Below are 17,021 nucleotides of genomic sequence, written 5' to 3'. Positions count from 1 at the left end.
ATTTCCAGAGACCCTTACTGAGGAAGCAAAGAAGAGATTCCATCCTGAAATGAACCACTTAAACACCCCTCCACCCTCACCCTACCCCCAAGGGCAGGAGCCATCACCCAGTTTTGCAACAATACCTGGGGTCACCTAGCCCATTCACCACCCACAGTAAGCATCTTGAACTAGGACTCAGCATCTTAGTCACTCAGGAAGTAAATATAACACGTCTTTTTTTTTCTTTTAAGGGTAAAACAAACAATAAGATGTAGTTAATATGAACTTTTATTACAAATATGATTGGGACTAGTATCCATTTGAAATTTTAAAAGTAAAAAAAAAGCACCTCCTACTAGAAACTAAAGTGTTCATTTTTCTGATAAGCAAAATTTATTGTATTTCTTTGTAACAAAAACACTGTATGTACTTCAGTGAGGGGAGGGTGCAAAAAGAAGAAAGCCTTTTGCTATATCTCTTTTCTGTCTGTAGAATGATACAATGTCCTTGTTTAAGGAACTAAAGAGGAGAACACAACAAGAACACAACAATTTTTTATTTATGTAAATCAGATTAACACTGGACAACAAACCAATTTCTACCCAATACCATAACAGCTTGTCTATAAAGAACAGAAAAATTCGGATAGGATTCTAGCTAGGGTCAAGCGTTTTTTTGTTTTTTTTTTTTTTTGTGTGGTTTTTTTTTTGTTTTTTTTTTTAACCACCCATTCACAGAGGTATAGATTCACAGATAAATAATCCCAAACTACTTGCTCATAATATTTACACATTCCCATTAAATTAAGCATAAATAAATATATACAAACTTAACACGGATACCCTCCAGAGTGCTCTCAGGAAGAGGCAGTTGGTACCTCTTGACTGGGTGGTAAAAACAATATTACTGAATTAGAGGCCAACTCAAAAGGAGAATCAATGTCTGTATTTAAAGAAGAAATGGTGTTCACTCCGTTTTTTTTTAAGAAAAGAAATTCCAATACTTTTTTTCTTTTGTCAATAATTTAATATACATCACTAAAGGAGGGGAGCTCTTGTTTCTCAGAACTCTTGAGGCAGTGTCTGATGGTCTAAGGTCATCATTTTCTTCCCACAGAATGTATTACACGTACAGGATATCAGGTATGGTGACAACTTTTCTATCAATACACTAACTAGGGATGGATCTTGTAACCATAAAGGAAGTGTGTAGAAAAGTTGGGGTGTTGGGGTTTTCCATTCGACCAGCTTCCATAGGATATGAAATAATTGCTTAAGAGAAAGTTCCTTGGGCAATGCCAACAGAAGTCGGATTTTTTGAAAGCCCGTTGAGCTCTTTATATAGGGTTGGAGAAAGCTAGCGGTGAAGAGGTAGATAGGGTTGCGGGAATAAGTAAGAGGCAGGTGGGCGCTTGCAAGGTAAGTCGGGGAAAGGAAGAAAAGAAAGTTACCTCCTAGTTGGGTTGGAAGTTAAAAGTTAAAGGTCTCTGGAGAGGGAATCCTCACTAGGAACAAACTCCATGAGACCCAGAATACAAGTAGGAGAATGTTTCATTCAAAAAGAAGGGGCTAAAAGAGCCTAGAGAGAACTCCAGTACTTACAGGCTTACTCTTCAGTCTTTAGTTACTTGGTTTTGGAACCCAGCATTTAGTGGGGGCGTGGCGGGAAGGGGTTGAGGGCCTAGATAAGGCGTCTACTGAGTGCAGGGGAGAAGATGGGGCTATAACTCACCTGTTTGGTTTGAAAACAAAACTCAAAGGGTCTGGCCTTAAACGTTTTCCTTGACTTAAAAGGCAAACTCTTGTGTTAATCCTACTGTTTATTGATTTAAACACCCCCCCAAAAAAACAAATCTTTTAATAACTCAATTATCAGATAAATGTAGCCGGCTTAGCTAAAGACAGCATGGGGCGGAAGGTCCGAAGTGAAAGAGGGCGAGAGAAAAAAAGACAGAAACAGAAGACAACACCGGAGGTGGGGGAGGGGGCTCAAACCCGGTCTATCTAGCCGCACCTTCGCGATGCTCCGGTGGACACCAGGGCGTCTAAGGGAGTCTACCTACCCTAGAATGACAGTTCTTATTCATGTCCACACTTCAGGAGAGTTAGGGTGGGGACAGTTTCCTTCCTGGCAATAAAGAATACATGAAAGTTTCAAAGTCCTTGGACTTTTCCAAACTACAGCCTCTCTAAGAGTAGGGCCGGCCGGGAGTGACCGCTTGCGGCAAAGGGGTTTTACCGACGGAGCTCTGGGATCCCTCCCCCCAGCAGCCAGTGGGGCGCCGCCCTTTTACCTACTCGGGAACCAGCCTTTCTCAGTTGCCTTAGCCCTTAGGGTGAGGCCGAGAGCAAGAAGGGACTGTGCGGCTTGAGCCCCCAGCAGCTGCTGATTCTATGTCCTCAACACCACTGGGCTTCAGTGGCCCACATGTTCTCAGGACCTGCACAGTAAGAGCAAGGCGCATCCATCGCGTCTCTCGATGTCACACGCGTGGGGCGCGTTGCCCTGCAAGGAAAGGAGACGATGTTTTTCAATGTGTTTTCTGCTGGCCTTGTGCAATCAGAATTCAACTAATGCAAGCGTCCAGGCTCTCGGACAAAAGGGGTGGGCTTCTAAACTGAGGAAAGATGTGAGTCAATAATTCGCACAATGCCTTCTTTCCTGCCCTTTCTACTCCTTTCAGCTTGCCTGAGGCTGTGTCCTGAAAACCTACCGGACTCAGCAGCAGTTAGAGACAGGAAAGGAGATGTTGCCTGACCTCTATTTTTGTTTACAACCTTCCTGGATCTCAAACCCACTCACTTTCCTTTTCCTCAAATAAAATCCTTTGAGCAAAGCCCCCAGAGGGTCCCTAAAACTGAAACCCCTTCCCTTGCTACAAAATGGATTGGAAAAGAATAGGAAGACTGAGAGAGAGTCCAGATTATTGGGGGGAAGAGATTGTCTGTAAATCACAGAAAACATGTGAATGTTTATCCCAATGGCTTTTGTAAAGATTCCCGTCCAGGTGGTTGTAAAAGAACCACGTGTACCCAAACTAAATGTGTGCACCAATCAAATACTCTATTCCTTGATCTTGTTAAAGGTGCAGGCTTTACTTCATGGTAATATTAAGACGGGGCATAGTGAAATGTTGGACTAAGAGAAGAGAGATACATTAAAAGCATGGAACTTTATCCATTGGGAATATTCTCAATGTATCTGGACATGAATTCAAAGCTGAAATACAAGCTCGTTCCTTCGCTCTGTGCTTTATGGTGTGTGTGTGTGTGTGTGTGTGTATACATCATTTTGTGCACCAAACTAGACACCAAAACAACTGTGTGTCTGAGAAGGAAAACTGTTTCATTCATAAAGCAGAGTCATGGTAGTTTGACGACTGTCTTCCCCAATTACGTCAGCAGAACTGCGTCTTTCCCCATTAGAACATCGGTCCCCAAAGAGTCCGAGGACATGGAATTCATTTTTTTTTTCAGTTAAGACAATACCATTAGAATATAGGTTCCCAAGCAAGATGCCTTCCTGACTCGACCACCCTTAAAATGCTTTTTGCCATGCCCCGCCCCTGCTGGAATTTCCCCCGTTGAGGTGCCTTAGCAAGAAATTCAATGCTGCTCCCCAACACTGGCCATTTCCTAAATGATTCTCTTTGAGCTTCTTTAAAGAAGTAAAACCTGCCGAATCTGACACGGAGGCTTTAACTTTAAAAGGATCGTTTTTTTTTTTTTTTCTCAGTACCTTATAGATTGTGTAGGAAGCCCAAGTCTTCTTTGAAGAAGCTCATAAACCATGCGGGTAAAGCTTTGGGAAACAGAAGAGAGTAAATGGTACATACCCCTCCGAAGGAATTACATACTAATCAAAGTTTTCATGTTTTGTTTTTTCTTTCTTTTCTTTTTTTTAAACTATATTTCTAGATGACACAAGTATAACAAATGCAATATTCTCTGTGAACAGGTGCTGTCACGTCTGGGAACTAGTAACATCTTTCTGAAAGGAACCATGATGAATCAACTTATCGGTTTCCTCTGCCGCGGGAGCCTCGGCTCTCAAGACTGGATCAAAAGCTCGAGCCTCCGCCTGTCCCCCACCCCCACCCCTGGCCTCCCTAATTAAACACACCGGGGCCGGGGGGTGGCGGGGAGGTGGGGACTTGGGCACAGGGCTGTAAGGAACGCAGGGCGAGGTCTGGATACCAAAGGGGCTAAAGTCGGAGAGGCTAATCACACTGGTGATCACCCAGCAGGTTCCCCGTCCTGCTGTGAGGAGGGGGAGAAAGGGAGGCAACAGTGAGGAGATTGAGGAGAAATGGAGGGCGCGGAGTGCGAGTTTCCTTAAGAAAAAAAAATTAAAATTAAAACTTTAAAAGTTCGTGCGTCTCAGTCAACCAGCTCTCAAAAGCATTGACACCAACGTTTCTCCAATTTTCTTCCAATAAGTTAGCGTGTTCTCATGTTTAGTCTCACGTTTATTTTCCAAAAGGGGGATCATAGTTTTCTTTTATTATCTGTATTACTAAACTCGAAAGAACCGAAGTGGAAAATCCGGACGGTTGTCTCCACGTGTATCTTGAAATAGACACCGAGAGCTGGTTTGTTGCTCCGTTGTACGCCTCAGTTTTTTTTTTTAAGTTATTTAGCTTTCTTTTAAAATTTTGATTGTATGTGTATTCTACCTAATATAATTCTTCCAAAGCCAATCCAATATGTTAAAGCTAAATTTATTTTTTTTCTGTTTTCCTTTTGTATTTAAAACATTTTCCTTCTCTTTAATTTTTTTTCATTTCCTGTGTTTCTCCTCCTTGTCGCCAGTTTTACTACCTGGGCCTTCCCCAGACGTGTGCCTGTTAGTGGTGTTGTTCAAGAACATCTTGTCCATGCCTTTGAGAGCCTCGGTGAGATAGTTCTGCAGGGCGGTGAGCGCAGCGCAAATGGCCGGGGCACCGAAGCCGTGCGTGATGAGACTGAAGTGCGTGAGACAGCTTTGGATGCCCGGCTCCAGGATGGGGCTGGGCCGGCTGTTTCCGATCGGTGTCCGGTCCTGAGCCAGCAGATCCGTAAATTCTTTACAAAGTTGCCTGCGGAAGGGTGAGGGAAAAAGACAAAAGCACCCTCAGAGTTCTAGTCGCTCGCCTAGAAAACCAGACACTCACACGAGCCCTGAGGCTTTAGGTCTGAGCAAGGCTACCCTCCGCGATTCCGCTCGGTTTCTTTCCCCCAGGGCGCTCCCTCACCCAGCAGCTGGGACTAGAAGGAACTCAGTGAGAGTAGGAATGCACGCCTCCCACCACCCCACCCCCTCCACACCCCCACTCCCACCCCTACCAATTTCCCCCTCTCTGTTCCGGGACCACCTGTATTCTGGTTTAGGAAATTCGCTAGGCAGTTTAGCTTTTGATTTTGAATAGTCAATGGTTTCTAAAACCTGGCACTTTTGAAGAATTATTTTCCCTTTTCCCGCCTGCCTTTCCAACCACTAGATATCTCTGTCTCTGTCTCTGTCTCTGTCTCTCTCTGTCTCTGTCTCTCTCTGTCTCTCTCTCTCTGTCTCTCTCTCTCTCTCTCTCTCTCTCTCTCTCTCTGTCTCTGTCTCTCACACACACACACACACACACACACACACACACACACACACACACACTGAAAGATTTAAGCCCCTCAGCCACAAGCCTGTCCCTGGCATAGAAGCAGATTGCTGTAGCCTTGCATGGCCCAGGGCAAAAACCTGTTTATTCTAGGAGAGAATGCTGATTCCATTCCAAGTAAAACCCTTCTACCTGCAGCACTTTGGAAGAAATATCTCTTCCCTTCTTTAAAAAAGGAAAAAAAGTGACCCTCTTTTTGCATATGTGAGCTACTAAAAATCTTTGTGTAACAGGATTGTTGTCAATATAAAAGGATTTCCTCATCGTTTAAATAAAACTTAGAGGTAAATGGTTAAAACACTGGGGATGATAGATTTTTATTTGTTGAAGGTTTTAATTTCCTCAAGGCACCTACAATTTAGAGTACTCTCCTAGCCTTAGGAACCCCGTGTGTATGGATTGGGCTTCTCTGAGAAATTTTTAATATAGGGAATGAATGGGAGGGGTTTAGCCCTGAAGGTCAAATGGCTTGGCTATGCTGGCAGACTAAGGCATAGCATCCTCTGAGGCCACAGCCTTCTCAGATTGGCAGGCTTCCCCTGACCACCTTCCTACACCCAGCCTCTGGTTTTGTGGGATACGCAGGAAAGCAAACGTGCATAGCAAACTGGACCTATACAGTCAAGGAAGGGTTGAACAGGCACCTAGCAACCAACCAGTAACCTGACTCTCAGGTAATCAGGGCAGATTTCTGGGTTTGAAAGACCCTTGGGGCACTCTTCCCTGGGGTGCTGCTACATTGCCTGGGGCTAGTCATAAACCAAATGAGGAACTCTCTTTCTCCACCCACTGACAGCACCTGAGAAAGATTGATATTTCCAAGGCCTGTGGATAAAGATACCTTTTCAGGTCTCCATTCGAAATATATGCATATATCCCTCCAAGTCACTGTGCTTATCCAATAGAGCCTCTGTCAGTGACTCGCCCACCTTTCATCATTCTGATGTGAAGGGTTTGGGGATTGGTCCAGAGATGAATGAGTGTGTGTGGTGGGGGTTAGGGGTACAGGAAAGGGTTTAGTGAGAAAGTCTTCCTTCCAAGTTGATTCTGATAATCCAGGCTAAAGAATAGTAGTCTTAAAAATCATAAGGTTTCCAAACTGGGGGAGGGGGGCGTCAAATCATCCCTTTAAGAAATAAGGAGGTTTTTGTGGATCTTGTTATCTATTTTCGACATGTTAGTTTGGTTTGTTGATTATCTTATTCTTCTCTGGATTCCCCTGCTTCATTTATAAAGTACAACTGGTCCGTAAGATCATATACCAGAGGAGGGAACCAACAAAAAAAAAAAAATCTATTCTACTGCTAGATGATCTGGAGGGAAACCTTGGAAAACAGGGGTGAAGCCAGGTCTTGATCATTGGTTGAAATCTTAACTTTGTACTCATTTCCAAAGTGCCAAAAAAGGAAACTTCGAAATGCAGAGAATAAATACTTAAAGCTCAAGCATTTAAAAATTTGCACAGCCCAAGCCAGGCTCTGTAAGCAATTAAAGTTCTGGGACATTAATATTTTTTGACCCTGCGGAAAGGGGCAATCAAATTCCAATCACGTCTCAAAAACATCTGGACAAATTTGAGCAAATGATTTTTCAGCCTTCCATATATTTCTTTAAATTACGCTGTCAACGGAACAAACCGCGTCCTGGAACGCTAAATAAATGAACGCTGCTGTTTAGGCCGCGCCTGTGACAGAGAAACGTGCTGGTGCACGCAGCGCCGCCCACTGCAGGCCTGAGCTAGTCATAAAACACCAACAATATGACACGGAAGCCAAAGACAGGAGTAAATCAAATAAATAGAAAACCCACTGTAAATGTTCAAATGAGCTCTAGACCTAAATTTGGCCGGAGATTTACTGTTTTCCCCTCTGGAGTTGTAGTAAATTTTACAAGTCTGTGGAAGATGACAAACAGCAACCTTGGAAATGGAGTAATTAGAGCTGTGGGTAGAGATGGGCGTGGGTGACATATAGACACCCTGAGCGAACACATATTGCTGTCCCCCTGATGGCAAGGGATGACGCAAAGCCCAGAAAGAAATATTCACCTAGGCATTTGGGAAGAGACATTGAGAAAATCTGCTTGACACCCCAGAACTGTTCGGGGAACTGTTAAAAATCTACCTTCTCTTGTTGTAAACGGAGAGGAAGAGTGAGATATACCCATAGCCCCTCAAATCACCAGCCATCACGAACTCCCCACCCCCACCCTGGAGGAGCAGACAGATTCCTACGAGCCGAGCCGGTGGTTTCCTGGTAAGGCTCTTTCAAAGCACTCACTCACAAGCATAGTTTCCTGGGACCTGGGTCCTGGAGGGAGTCCTGGACCAGTTCCCAGAGACTTGGAAACTCACTTGGTGGCCAGCAGCATATTCTTTCTGGAGTGCAGATCACTGGGGTCCGTGTGCTGTCTGTTCAAATACTCAGATACGGCTTTAGCAGGGAACTCTGTTTCACAAATATACCCAAAATCCCGAGCTAAGTGAACCGCTTCCCCTGTAAGGAGAGCAGCAGAGAATCAATGGCTAGGCTAGGTTGCTAACACCTGAGGCCAAGGCACTATACAACAAAGTAAAACCTGAGATGACAGATCCACAACGTAAAGATGAACTCCATAACTCAAATGAACAGAACAAATCTTATTCTACCAGCCTCTGGCTGGGCCAGGCTCTAAACAGACACTGTCCCTTCTCAAGAGACATGGGGCTTCCTGCAGATAACTCACATTGGCTTAGGGGGAAAGTAGCCTAAAGTACTTAGATTCAAGAACCACCTTACGATTTAATTTAGACATGTGGGAGGGAGGGGATATACTACCCAGACTCCTCCCTTCTATTTAAAACACCAGTTGCACCTGCTTGAAATAAAATTTAAAAGTCGCCACCATCTTTCTACAGTTCTGTTGGCAAACAGTCTCATATTTGCAACTAGTTGGTGTAAACAAATCTACATATGAAATTGCTACGTAGCCATAACTGTATGCAACATGGGTGTGTTTTGGGTTTTAAGATGAAATCTATGGGCTGTGGAAATTAATAAATTGTGAAAAAGATATTTATAGTCTGCAGCAGCAAAATAATTATTTGCCCTGCACTTTTCCTAGCTGTTTTCAGGGCTTCTTTCTTCCAGAGTTTTCTGTCATCACCCTCCTCCTACTTAAAGACTTTCCTCTGGGCAAAAATGGAACTGGAACTGCAGACATCAGGCCATGCTAGACAGTCCATAGCGTGTCCTTCTGCATATGGTATTACCTTTTCAAAAGCACAGCCTTGGGGGTTTGAGGAAAGATCACAAACACGATAAAAAAATAGGTGTGTTGAATTATCTCAGGAATACATTACTCTGAGAGAAAATGACTTACTTTTAAAGATATAATAAGAATAGACATCAAGCCTAGTGTTTACAAGGATTCATTGTATCAAAAACCACACAGCAAATATTGTCCTTTCAGTGTGATTTCTAGTTTCTTTTTTCTGTCTTATTCTCATGCTAAGATTACCTGCCTGTTTTCAAATATATATATATACATATACATATATATATATATATATATATATATATATCCCTAGAAGGCAAAACGGAGGACTGGAGAGATGATTCAGTGGTTAAGAGCCCTGACTGCTCTTCCAGAGGTCCTGAGTTCAATTCTCAGCAACCACATGGTGGCTCACAATCATCTGTAATGGGACCCAATTCCCTCTATTTGGTATGTGTGAAGACAGCTACGGTGTACTCATATACATAAAATAAATAAGTAAAATCTTTTTTTAAAGACAAAATGAAATAAATACCCACATGCTAAGTAAGAAGACTCAACTGCTGCCAAATAGGATTTGAAAATGTGATGACTTAAGGCCTCTGGTGGGAGAGTTTGAGTCAAAGAAACAAAAAAACAAACAACAACAACAACAAAAAAAAAAACACCCAAAAACAAACCAACTTTGCTTTAAAGGTGGTAAAATGCAAGACCAATAACTCTTTGATCTCTTTATGATCATCATTTAAATGATGTAAGATGCTGTACCACAAGAATCAACTTCCTACAAGGGTCATAATACCATGCCCACTAAAAAACAGGACACACAGGAAGAATCCAGAGAAAATTCTCCACCACCTTCCATGGGAACCAACTGGCTGTGCTTCTTATCTATCTCCTCTACACATTCAACTGTAGACATTCTTCTTCTAGACCACATAGTTATTAATTACCACAGCCCGTAGATTTCATCTCAAAACCCAAACTGACAGGCAAGTTAGAAGTTTCTTAATGACACTATGCCAATTTAATTCACAAGTAATGAATTTGCCTTGAAGTTTCAACTCATCTCTTCCTGCATGTTCATAGCCCCCTTCCACAGTTTTCTCTTAAGCATTTGCTGGGCTTACTAAGGTGCCAATAACTTATCAAGTCCAAGTAGGTAAGATGGTCTCGAGTTTTACAACAACCATTAAGACCCATGAACACTATATGCTTTCTACACTTTTCAAGTTTTATTATGTTTGTTTATTGGGGATTGAGTATATAGAAGTGGGGAAAACACCAGGAAGACTCTCTCCTTCCACCTGTGGGACCTGGATAGAGATCAGGTGGTCAGGCTTGGAAGCAAGTACATGCATCCTCACCAGTCACCTGCATTTTGCTAGTAACACTTAGAGGTCAAGTTAGAGGAAGGCAAGGAGCTTTGAGTGCAGCTTGCAGAGTTCAAGCAGAGAATGCTCTGACTTGAAGACTGGGCCTGAGCCCTGTTGAGCAATATGATATCCTATATAGTGTTTGCTTCCCTGCAACTTCTGGCCCCTTCTAAGCAAAAAGACCTTTGAACTTCTCTCCTGCAGCCTCTTGCCATCTTACTCATAAGGGCACAGCAGTCACAGTGATTTCCAGTTAATCATGAAATGTGTGAAATGTCAGCCTCCAGTGGACACTTAAGCTCAGCCACTTGGTGAAATGGCCACAAGTCTTGCTTACCTTCTACCAGGGAGGTGAGTAACGTGACATTTGCTGCTTTGCGCCTGCCCGCGGGTAAATTCAAACCGATTTTTTCTAGCCTTTCTCTCAAGGATCTCCCCCCATTTTTCGATTTGGCTCTGCAATGGCAAGAATTAACATTCTGATTAACCTCAGAGTGTTCCTGAAACAAAGTTTAGACTTAGCAATCTAGAGCCCAGTGGAGCCTGAAGAGGCTTTAACTTGAGGTTAACATTCCCTCCCCCTACCCCCTTTCAGTTATTTGCTGATAGTTTGCTGAGGTTTGCTTAATTTCTGCAATACAGAGCATTTATATATATGTATACATATACATATATATCCCAAAAAGATAAATATTGTTCATCCCATGGATACACACAGGTTCACTCCCTGCTATGGAGACAGTGAGTAGAACAGAATCCAGGCAAACTTTTTAAAGAAGGGAAAAGAAGGGGGCTGGATTCCAGACACCACCAGGCTTCTAAAGGAGGAACAGAACCAAACATTTTAAAGTTTTAGAAGAGGAGAGAAGACTGACTTTTGTGCTCAGATGATGTTTGTCATCATGATAACAACAATTCTAAGACTTTTGAGCTTGTTAATATAAGTACTTTGTGTTCACTATCTCGATAAATTTTATACACCTGTGTTCAGAAATTGAATTAAAACATTCCCACTCTGTACACCAAGGTGGGGTGGTGAGCACCTTTAAATCCCAGCACTTGGGAAATGGAGATAGGCAGATCTCTGAGTTGCAGGCCAGCCTCATCTACAAAGTAAGAACCGCCAGGGCTAGACAGAGAAACCTTTGTCTTAAAAATCAGTAGTAATCATAATCATGATAATAATAAAAAAAACTGAGTATGAAGCTCAAAAGGCTCCCTTGAAAACTAAACCAAACGAGGAGTAAGAGAGGATCTAAACTAAGAACATTCCTAGGTCACACCAAAGCCTAGCTTCCCTGTAGACGCTCCTTGTCTTCTAAGGGCTGGTCAAAAATAAAAGGAAACTACTTATCCCGTATGAATCCCAACTGCTGTACTATTTAGCCAGCCACTTTTAGGAAAGAAAGAAATAGCGAACATCTAAAATGGGTTTTAGCTTCAGAAGGCTTTCTCTCTCATGCAAAGTTCCTTAGCAAGGGCAGTGCCAACGGTCAGATGTTGTCAAGAACTGTTGCAAAGAGGTGGGGGGAGCCATTTCTTCCTCCATTTTCACGAGGAGTCTGCCCAGGGGTTGCAATATTGGCGAGCAACTACATAGCCCCAGGGAATGACTACTAATAGTTATAAAGTACTATTAATGTTGTGAGATGTGATGTTATTGAAAGATCTAGAAAAAGATCTTTTCAAAATGGGAAGCAGAATATGCTAGTGCATTAGTCTTTGAAAACTAGAAAATTGGTGAGGATATGGACCACATGCTGGAAACTGCCTTTTCTGTTTCAAATGAATGTGCTTAGTGGGGAGACTGCTAAAGCCGGAGATGTGTAGTCCGGAGCCTTGCGCTGGCAAGAAAGTGAAAGGTTCCCAGTCCAGAATTGTCTAGGAGGGTTGCACCTGCGCAGTGTGGTCTGGCACCCGTAGAGCGGAGTTGCAGACTGAACCTCTCTCTCGAGAACGCCAGACCCACCACCCTCAGCCTTTCTGCTGCTTGGCACTGGGGATTCACTCAAACTCTGGGTTGCTAGGCAACCGTGACAAACTTTTTCCCTCAATCTCCACCATCCTCCTCCACTAATCGCGCACGTGAGTTTGTGTGTGTGTGTGTGTGTGTGTGTGTGTGTGTGTGTGTGTGAGAGAGAGAGAGAGAGAGAGAGAGAGAGAGAGAGAGAGAGAGAGAATGTGTGTGTGTGGGTGTGTGTGGACGCGCGCGCGCTTGTGTGTCTAGTTTTTGTTTGTTTTATTTTGTTATTTTGTTTTACCTTCTGAGGACGCCGCCCAGGAGAGACGCATTGAGGCATTCAGGGGGCGAGAGCCTTCTCTGAACTTCGCCCACAGTAACTTTGTACTTGGAAGTTGAACTGAGTAGAGATAAGCGGCCTGGGACTGAGCAAAATACCTCGCCGGTGTTGACTGACATTCCTCCCAAGAAGCCATCTTTATTCATCATTAGAGAAGTCACAGATTTGGGAGGGACAGGAACTAGGGAGAGATGGAAAAAGGGGAAAAAAGTTTCCATAAAGGTGACCGGCTTCATTAATACTACCGATGGTTGATAGGACAGGACAAGTCATCTGGGAAAGCCAACCAGGGGCAGTCACAAAGTGGAAAGAGTAGGGCTAGGTGGCTACTCCAGTGGTTCCCAGCTGTATTGCGTTCCCAGTGCTCTGAACCGACCCAAATGTCAGCATTCCTCTGGAAACTTACCCCGACCAGAGGACATGTGAGAGATCCTGCCATAGTCCAGTTAGACCTTGAATCATGCTGTGAACCTAGACAAAAACCTATTTGGTCATGTGCTTCTTGTGTGACCTTGGACACCTTGCTGAGAACCTGGTCACAGTTTCCTCCACAGTGCTCCTCAGGATAACACGATCTCATTAGTTACTTGAGGGTGAGGATTAATACCACCGTTCTCTGACAGAAATGGCTTAATGCCAATGATCTTTACGGAAATTCCTCCTCTCTGACTGGACCCAAACTTATGGTCATCACTAAAGATGGGGTGCGTGGGGGGTTGGGGGAGGGAGGAAGAAGTGCTGCTTCTTGCCTTATTAATGAGCCCTATATTCCCCGACATAAAACAAGAGCAAAATCCACTTAGAAATGTACCCACAATGCTCATCTCCAGTAAGAGCAAAAGCAGTGACATGAATTCTGTTTACAAATTAAGGCACCGGCGACTGGTCATTGTTTGGAACAGTTATGATTTACAACAGGTGCCCGGATCAATCAACCAATCACCGTAATTCAGACGAGCGGTGGCGGTCTTGCCTTGCCCCAGTTGTTTCGTTTCAGCAAGTAATTGATAACAAACCACACTCAAGGTATGTTTTATGCAGAAGTTAATAAGAGCTGACAGCTGGTTGCCACTGCGCCCCTGGTGCATTCAGCCTCTCCGGCTTGTATTTCTGTTTAATTGTGTTTCAGTGTCATCTGCATGTCAGGACGACACGACGAAGCTGAGCTAGGTGGAGGGCTAGGGGAATGAGAACTGGAAAGCAACATCCTGAAAGTCTCTCCCTTTGAGCTTCTGGTTTTCTCTACCAGTTACTTCTCCCATAGAGAACGCATTGAAGTATATTATCTAGTTTAGGAGAAAAAGAAAAGAAAAGAAAGGACCTTCCACTTCTACCATTCTCATAAGGGCCAAGTTCTCACCCTGTAAATCTGGCTGGGAAAGATGCTCTCTCTACCACACGGGCTCCAGAGTTTTAGGAGAAAGGACTATAATTCCTTTCCTACAGGACAAATAAGACAACGCAGAATTTCTCTTTCAGTTGACTCTTTACAGGACGGGTTTCTGCATTCAGACTCCATGCTTGTTGAGAGATTTCCAAAAGTTACATGTTTATTAATTTACTTTGGTGTTTTACAAAAACCTTTCAAGAACAGCTTTCCTTAAGGGAGTGGATTTAGACACTGAAGCATTCCCTTTGACCACTTCTTGAAATAGATATAGAATTTTAGGACCTATTGTTGATGTCCAGGACCTGTTCTAGTGAAAGGAATTGTATTAGAAACCCAGTGCATCTTCTATACTGCCATGGGTAAGGACAAGTTACAACAGGGAGTCTGACTTTCTGGACAATCATATTTTCATGAGGGACTGCTTTGCATTTGAGACTAAAGCAGGAAAATGTCAAAGTGTTTTCACCAGACATGTGCAATAGTTGGAGTTGACAATGGTGACTGTAAATCTCTTTGTAAACGGATGATTGGGGTGGAGGCATTTAATTCCTGTACACAGTCTCCACATGTACTTTTCTTTTCTATTTTCATAGCATTCTTGATATCTCTATTTCTTATTTATACTCGAGTCTTCATATATGATTTATACTAATAGCCAGTGTCATGGCATCAGCTTGGGGAATATAGATAGCCCTTCGCAATTTCACCAAGCAAGCTAGAAAAACAAATTATGTAAAAGATCTCATCAGGCATACTTTGCTTAACATTGCTTAGAATATTTTAATAACAAAACAAGCCCAACAAACTGACGGTTCTAGTATGTGTATTAAGGCCATTATTTCTTAAACAGTTAAGCTATTAGCCAGCATTTCTTAAATCGTACTTTTTCTGGTTTTCTAATTCGCAGATGTCACTTAGCTCAGAGAGCTGTTATACCCTGTTCTCGAACTGTACTGTTGCTGGCGGCCTGACTCGGATGGTAGGAGCTGATCCTTTAGGATTCACCCTTGGGCTGCAGCTCTCTACATAGACATACAAAAGCGCATGCGTCTACTTCTGTGGCAAACTTCCGTCTTATCAAGTTCCTTCCCGCTCTATCCCCCACCCCACCCCACAAACCTCACAGAGTGAACAGACATGGTTTAAATTATATTTCCCCTTTGCATCCGAATCACCTTCGTGCATTCTATCCTATGTCCTCAGGTTCTAACATCGACTCCTGCCCCTTACCCTTGGCTCAACTTGGAGCCCCAGGACCAGACCCTGTTTCCCTTCCCAGTCTTCTGTCTGGTCCACAGCTTACTTAGCATCTTACCTTTCTCTTGCCCTCACACCTGCTTAGCTCAGCTGATTAACCCCGTATTTTATTCCCTTCTGCTTTCCTCTAGCTTATCAATAAACTCGGAGAGCAACAGGGCCCAGTTGATTTGTTAGTAATTATGAGCACACGGTTCCTGCTCACGGAACCCGGAGATGACTGCGATAGGTTTAAAGCGACAGCAGGAAAATGCTGAGGAAATGGAGCACAACAAGACCCAGCATGAAGCTTTTGGTTCTTTACATGTTTACAATTTTCTCTGCATACATTAAAAAGTGAGTGTTTCACCTCTTAAGTTCTCAGTTGGAAGGTAAAGCCAGCTTCTTCTTGTAACACACACACACACACACACACACACACACACAGAGAGAGAGAGAGAGAGAGAGAGAGAGAGAGAGAGAGAGAGGAAAACTCACCCCTTTCTTTCTCCCATGAATTATTCCAGAAAAGAAAAAAAATATGTAAATAGATTAGTATTTTCTGGCAGTGAATGAACTTTTAAGAAAAAGGAAGGAAAATGGGAAAAAATGCTATTCAGTAGCAGGCTACATAGAGATCAATGGGGGAGAATTTCATTTCTCTTCTAAACAACAACTAACTTCAGGGCAAAACAGCAAGTTTGGGAAACTGTATTTGACAACCCCTGTGTAGGAAAAAGGGGGAGAAATAGACCTGCCAATGAAAGGGTTAAGTCCCACTGGAAGAGGCTGACAACTGTGAGAGGCACTTTTCGAAGCAACCCAGAAGTCAGTGCTTTGAAAATAAGGATGGGGAAGCTATTCCTTGGATTTGCATCCTTTTAAGCTAACCCCTTGTCTAGATTTTATTCCACATGTTCAGCAGGTGTATACATTTGGACACAGAAATTGTGATAAGCACACACACACACACACACAGAGAGAGAGAGAGAGAGAGAGAGAGAGAGAGAGAGAGAGAGAGAGAGAGAGGAGTACATGTAATGTATCCCCCCAATACAAAGTGTTGGCATTCTTTAATGACAGAAGCTGGGAACCTGAAACTTGAATGGGGTCTCATCTTGTTTTCAGCTTGTCATCTGACCTTGAGAAGGTCATTTATCTTCTTCAATGTGTGCACTTGCGGGTTCCCACACTTGGGGCAGTGAAAAGGAATGTCTGACCTTTAGAGTTTTGAAATTCTATGGCTCCTGACTATTCCTGGTGTATGTTCCTGTATCTCTCTCTCTCTCTCTCTCTCTCCCTCCCCTCCCCTCCCCCTCCTTCCCTCCCCTCTCCCTCCCCAGTCCCTCTCTCTCCATTCAAAGTTACTGAGAGGAAACACACACCTTATAGGTCTGATGGACTCAGACTCTTGGTGTGAAATTCCTTCTAGGCAAGAAGGAAGAAAAAAAAATTCCACTAGAACTGAGATTTGAGATTTGGCTTTTTGTTTTGTTTTGTTTTTTTAATTCATCCTCTCCAAGAAAACCCACACCAAAGTGTTCGTGTGGAAAAGGGAAATGCTACCACCCACCAGAACTAACGGGAAAACATGGATGAGAGTGGAGGTTGAACTGAAACTAACCAAACAGGATATCCCTAAGACCAATAAAAAAAATGCCCCAGAGTCACAGCATTTGAACCTTGGACTCTGGCCTCAACAACCTTTCCAAGAAATTCTGACATATTTTCTGCTGTCTAATGTGTCGGACAGACTGCATAGTGGTCTCTGTTCCAAACGCCTGTTCTTCAGGCCAAGGTAAGCCTTTTAAGTTAAGCTAGAGGAAGATGGTAATGAT

At 43.2% G+C, this 17,021-nt stretch overlaps 1 protein-coding gene across 6 annotated transcripts in view; it reads right to left on the bottom strand.

Moving 5' to 3' along the window:
- Nucleotides 1–253: 253 nt before the first annotated feature.
- Tfap2b (transcription factor AP-2 beta) overlaps nucleotides 254–17,021 on the bottom strand; it is a 29,703-nt gene continuing 12,935 nt past the window's right edge. For 2 of the 6 annotated variants that reach the window (XM_087565130.1, XM_087565131.1), the window contains 6 exons: nucleotides 12,519–12,738; nucleotides 10,595–10,713; nucleotides 7,980–8,121; nucleotides 4,803–5,059; nucleotides 3,721–3,783; nucleotides 524–2,487 (listed from right to left, as the gene is read on the bottom strand). In XM_087565130.1, coding sequence (XP_087421256.1) covers nucleotides 3,722–3,783; nucleotides 4,803–5,059; nucleotides 7,980–8,121; nucleotides 10,595–10,713; nucleotides 12,519–12,738 — 800 coding nt within the window. In that variant the 3' untranslated portion in view covers nucleotides 524–2,487; nucleotide 3,721. 6 annotated transcript variants of the gene reach the window in all.

Source organism: Rattus norvegicus, chromosome 9 (assembly GCF_021556685.1).
Source record: "Rattus norvegicus strain SHRSP/BbbUtx chromosome 9, alternate assembly SHRSP_T2T, whole genome shotgun sequence".
Classification (NCBI taxonomy): Eukaryota; Metazoa; Chordata; class Mammalia; order Rodentia; family Muridae; genus Rattus; species Rattus norvegicus.
This window is presented reverse-complemented; position numbering and strand designations above follow the sequence as displayed.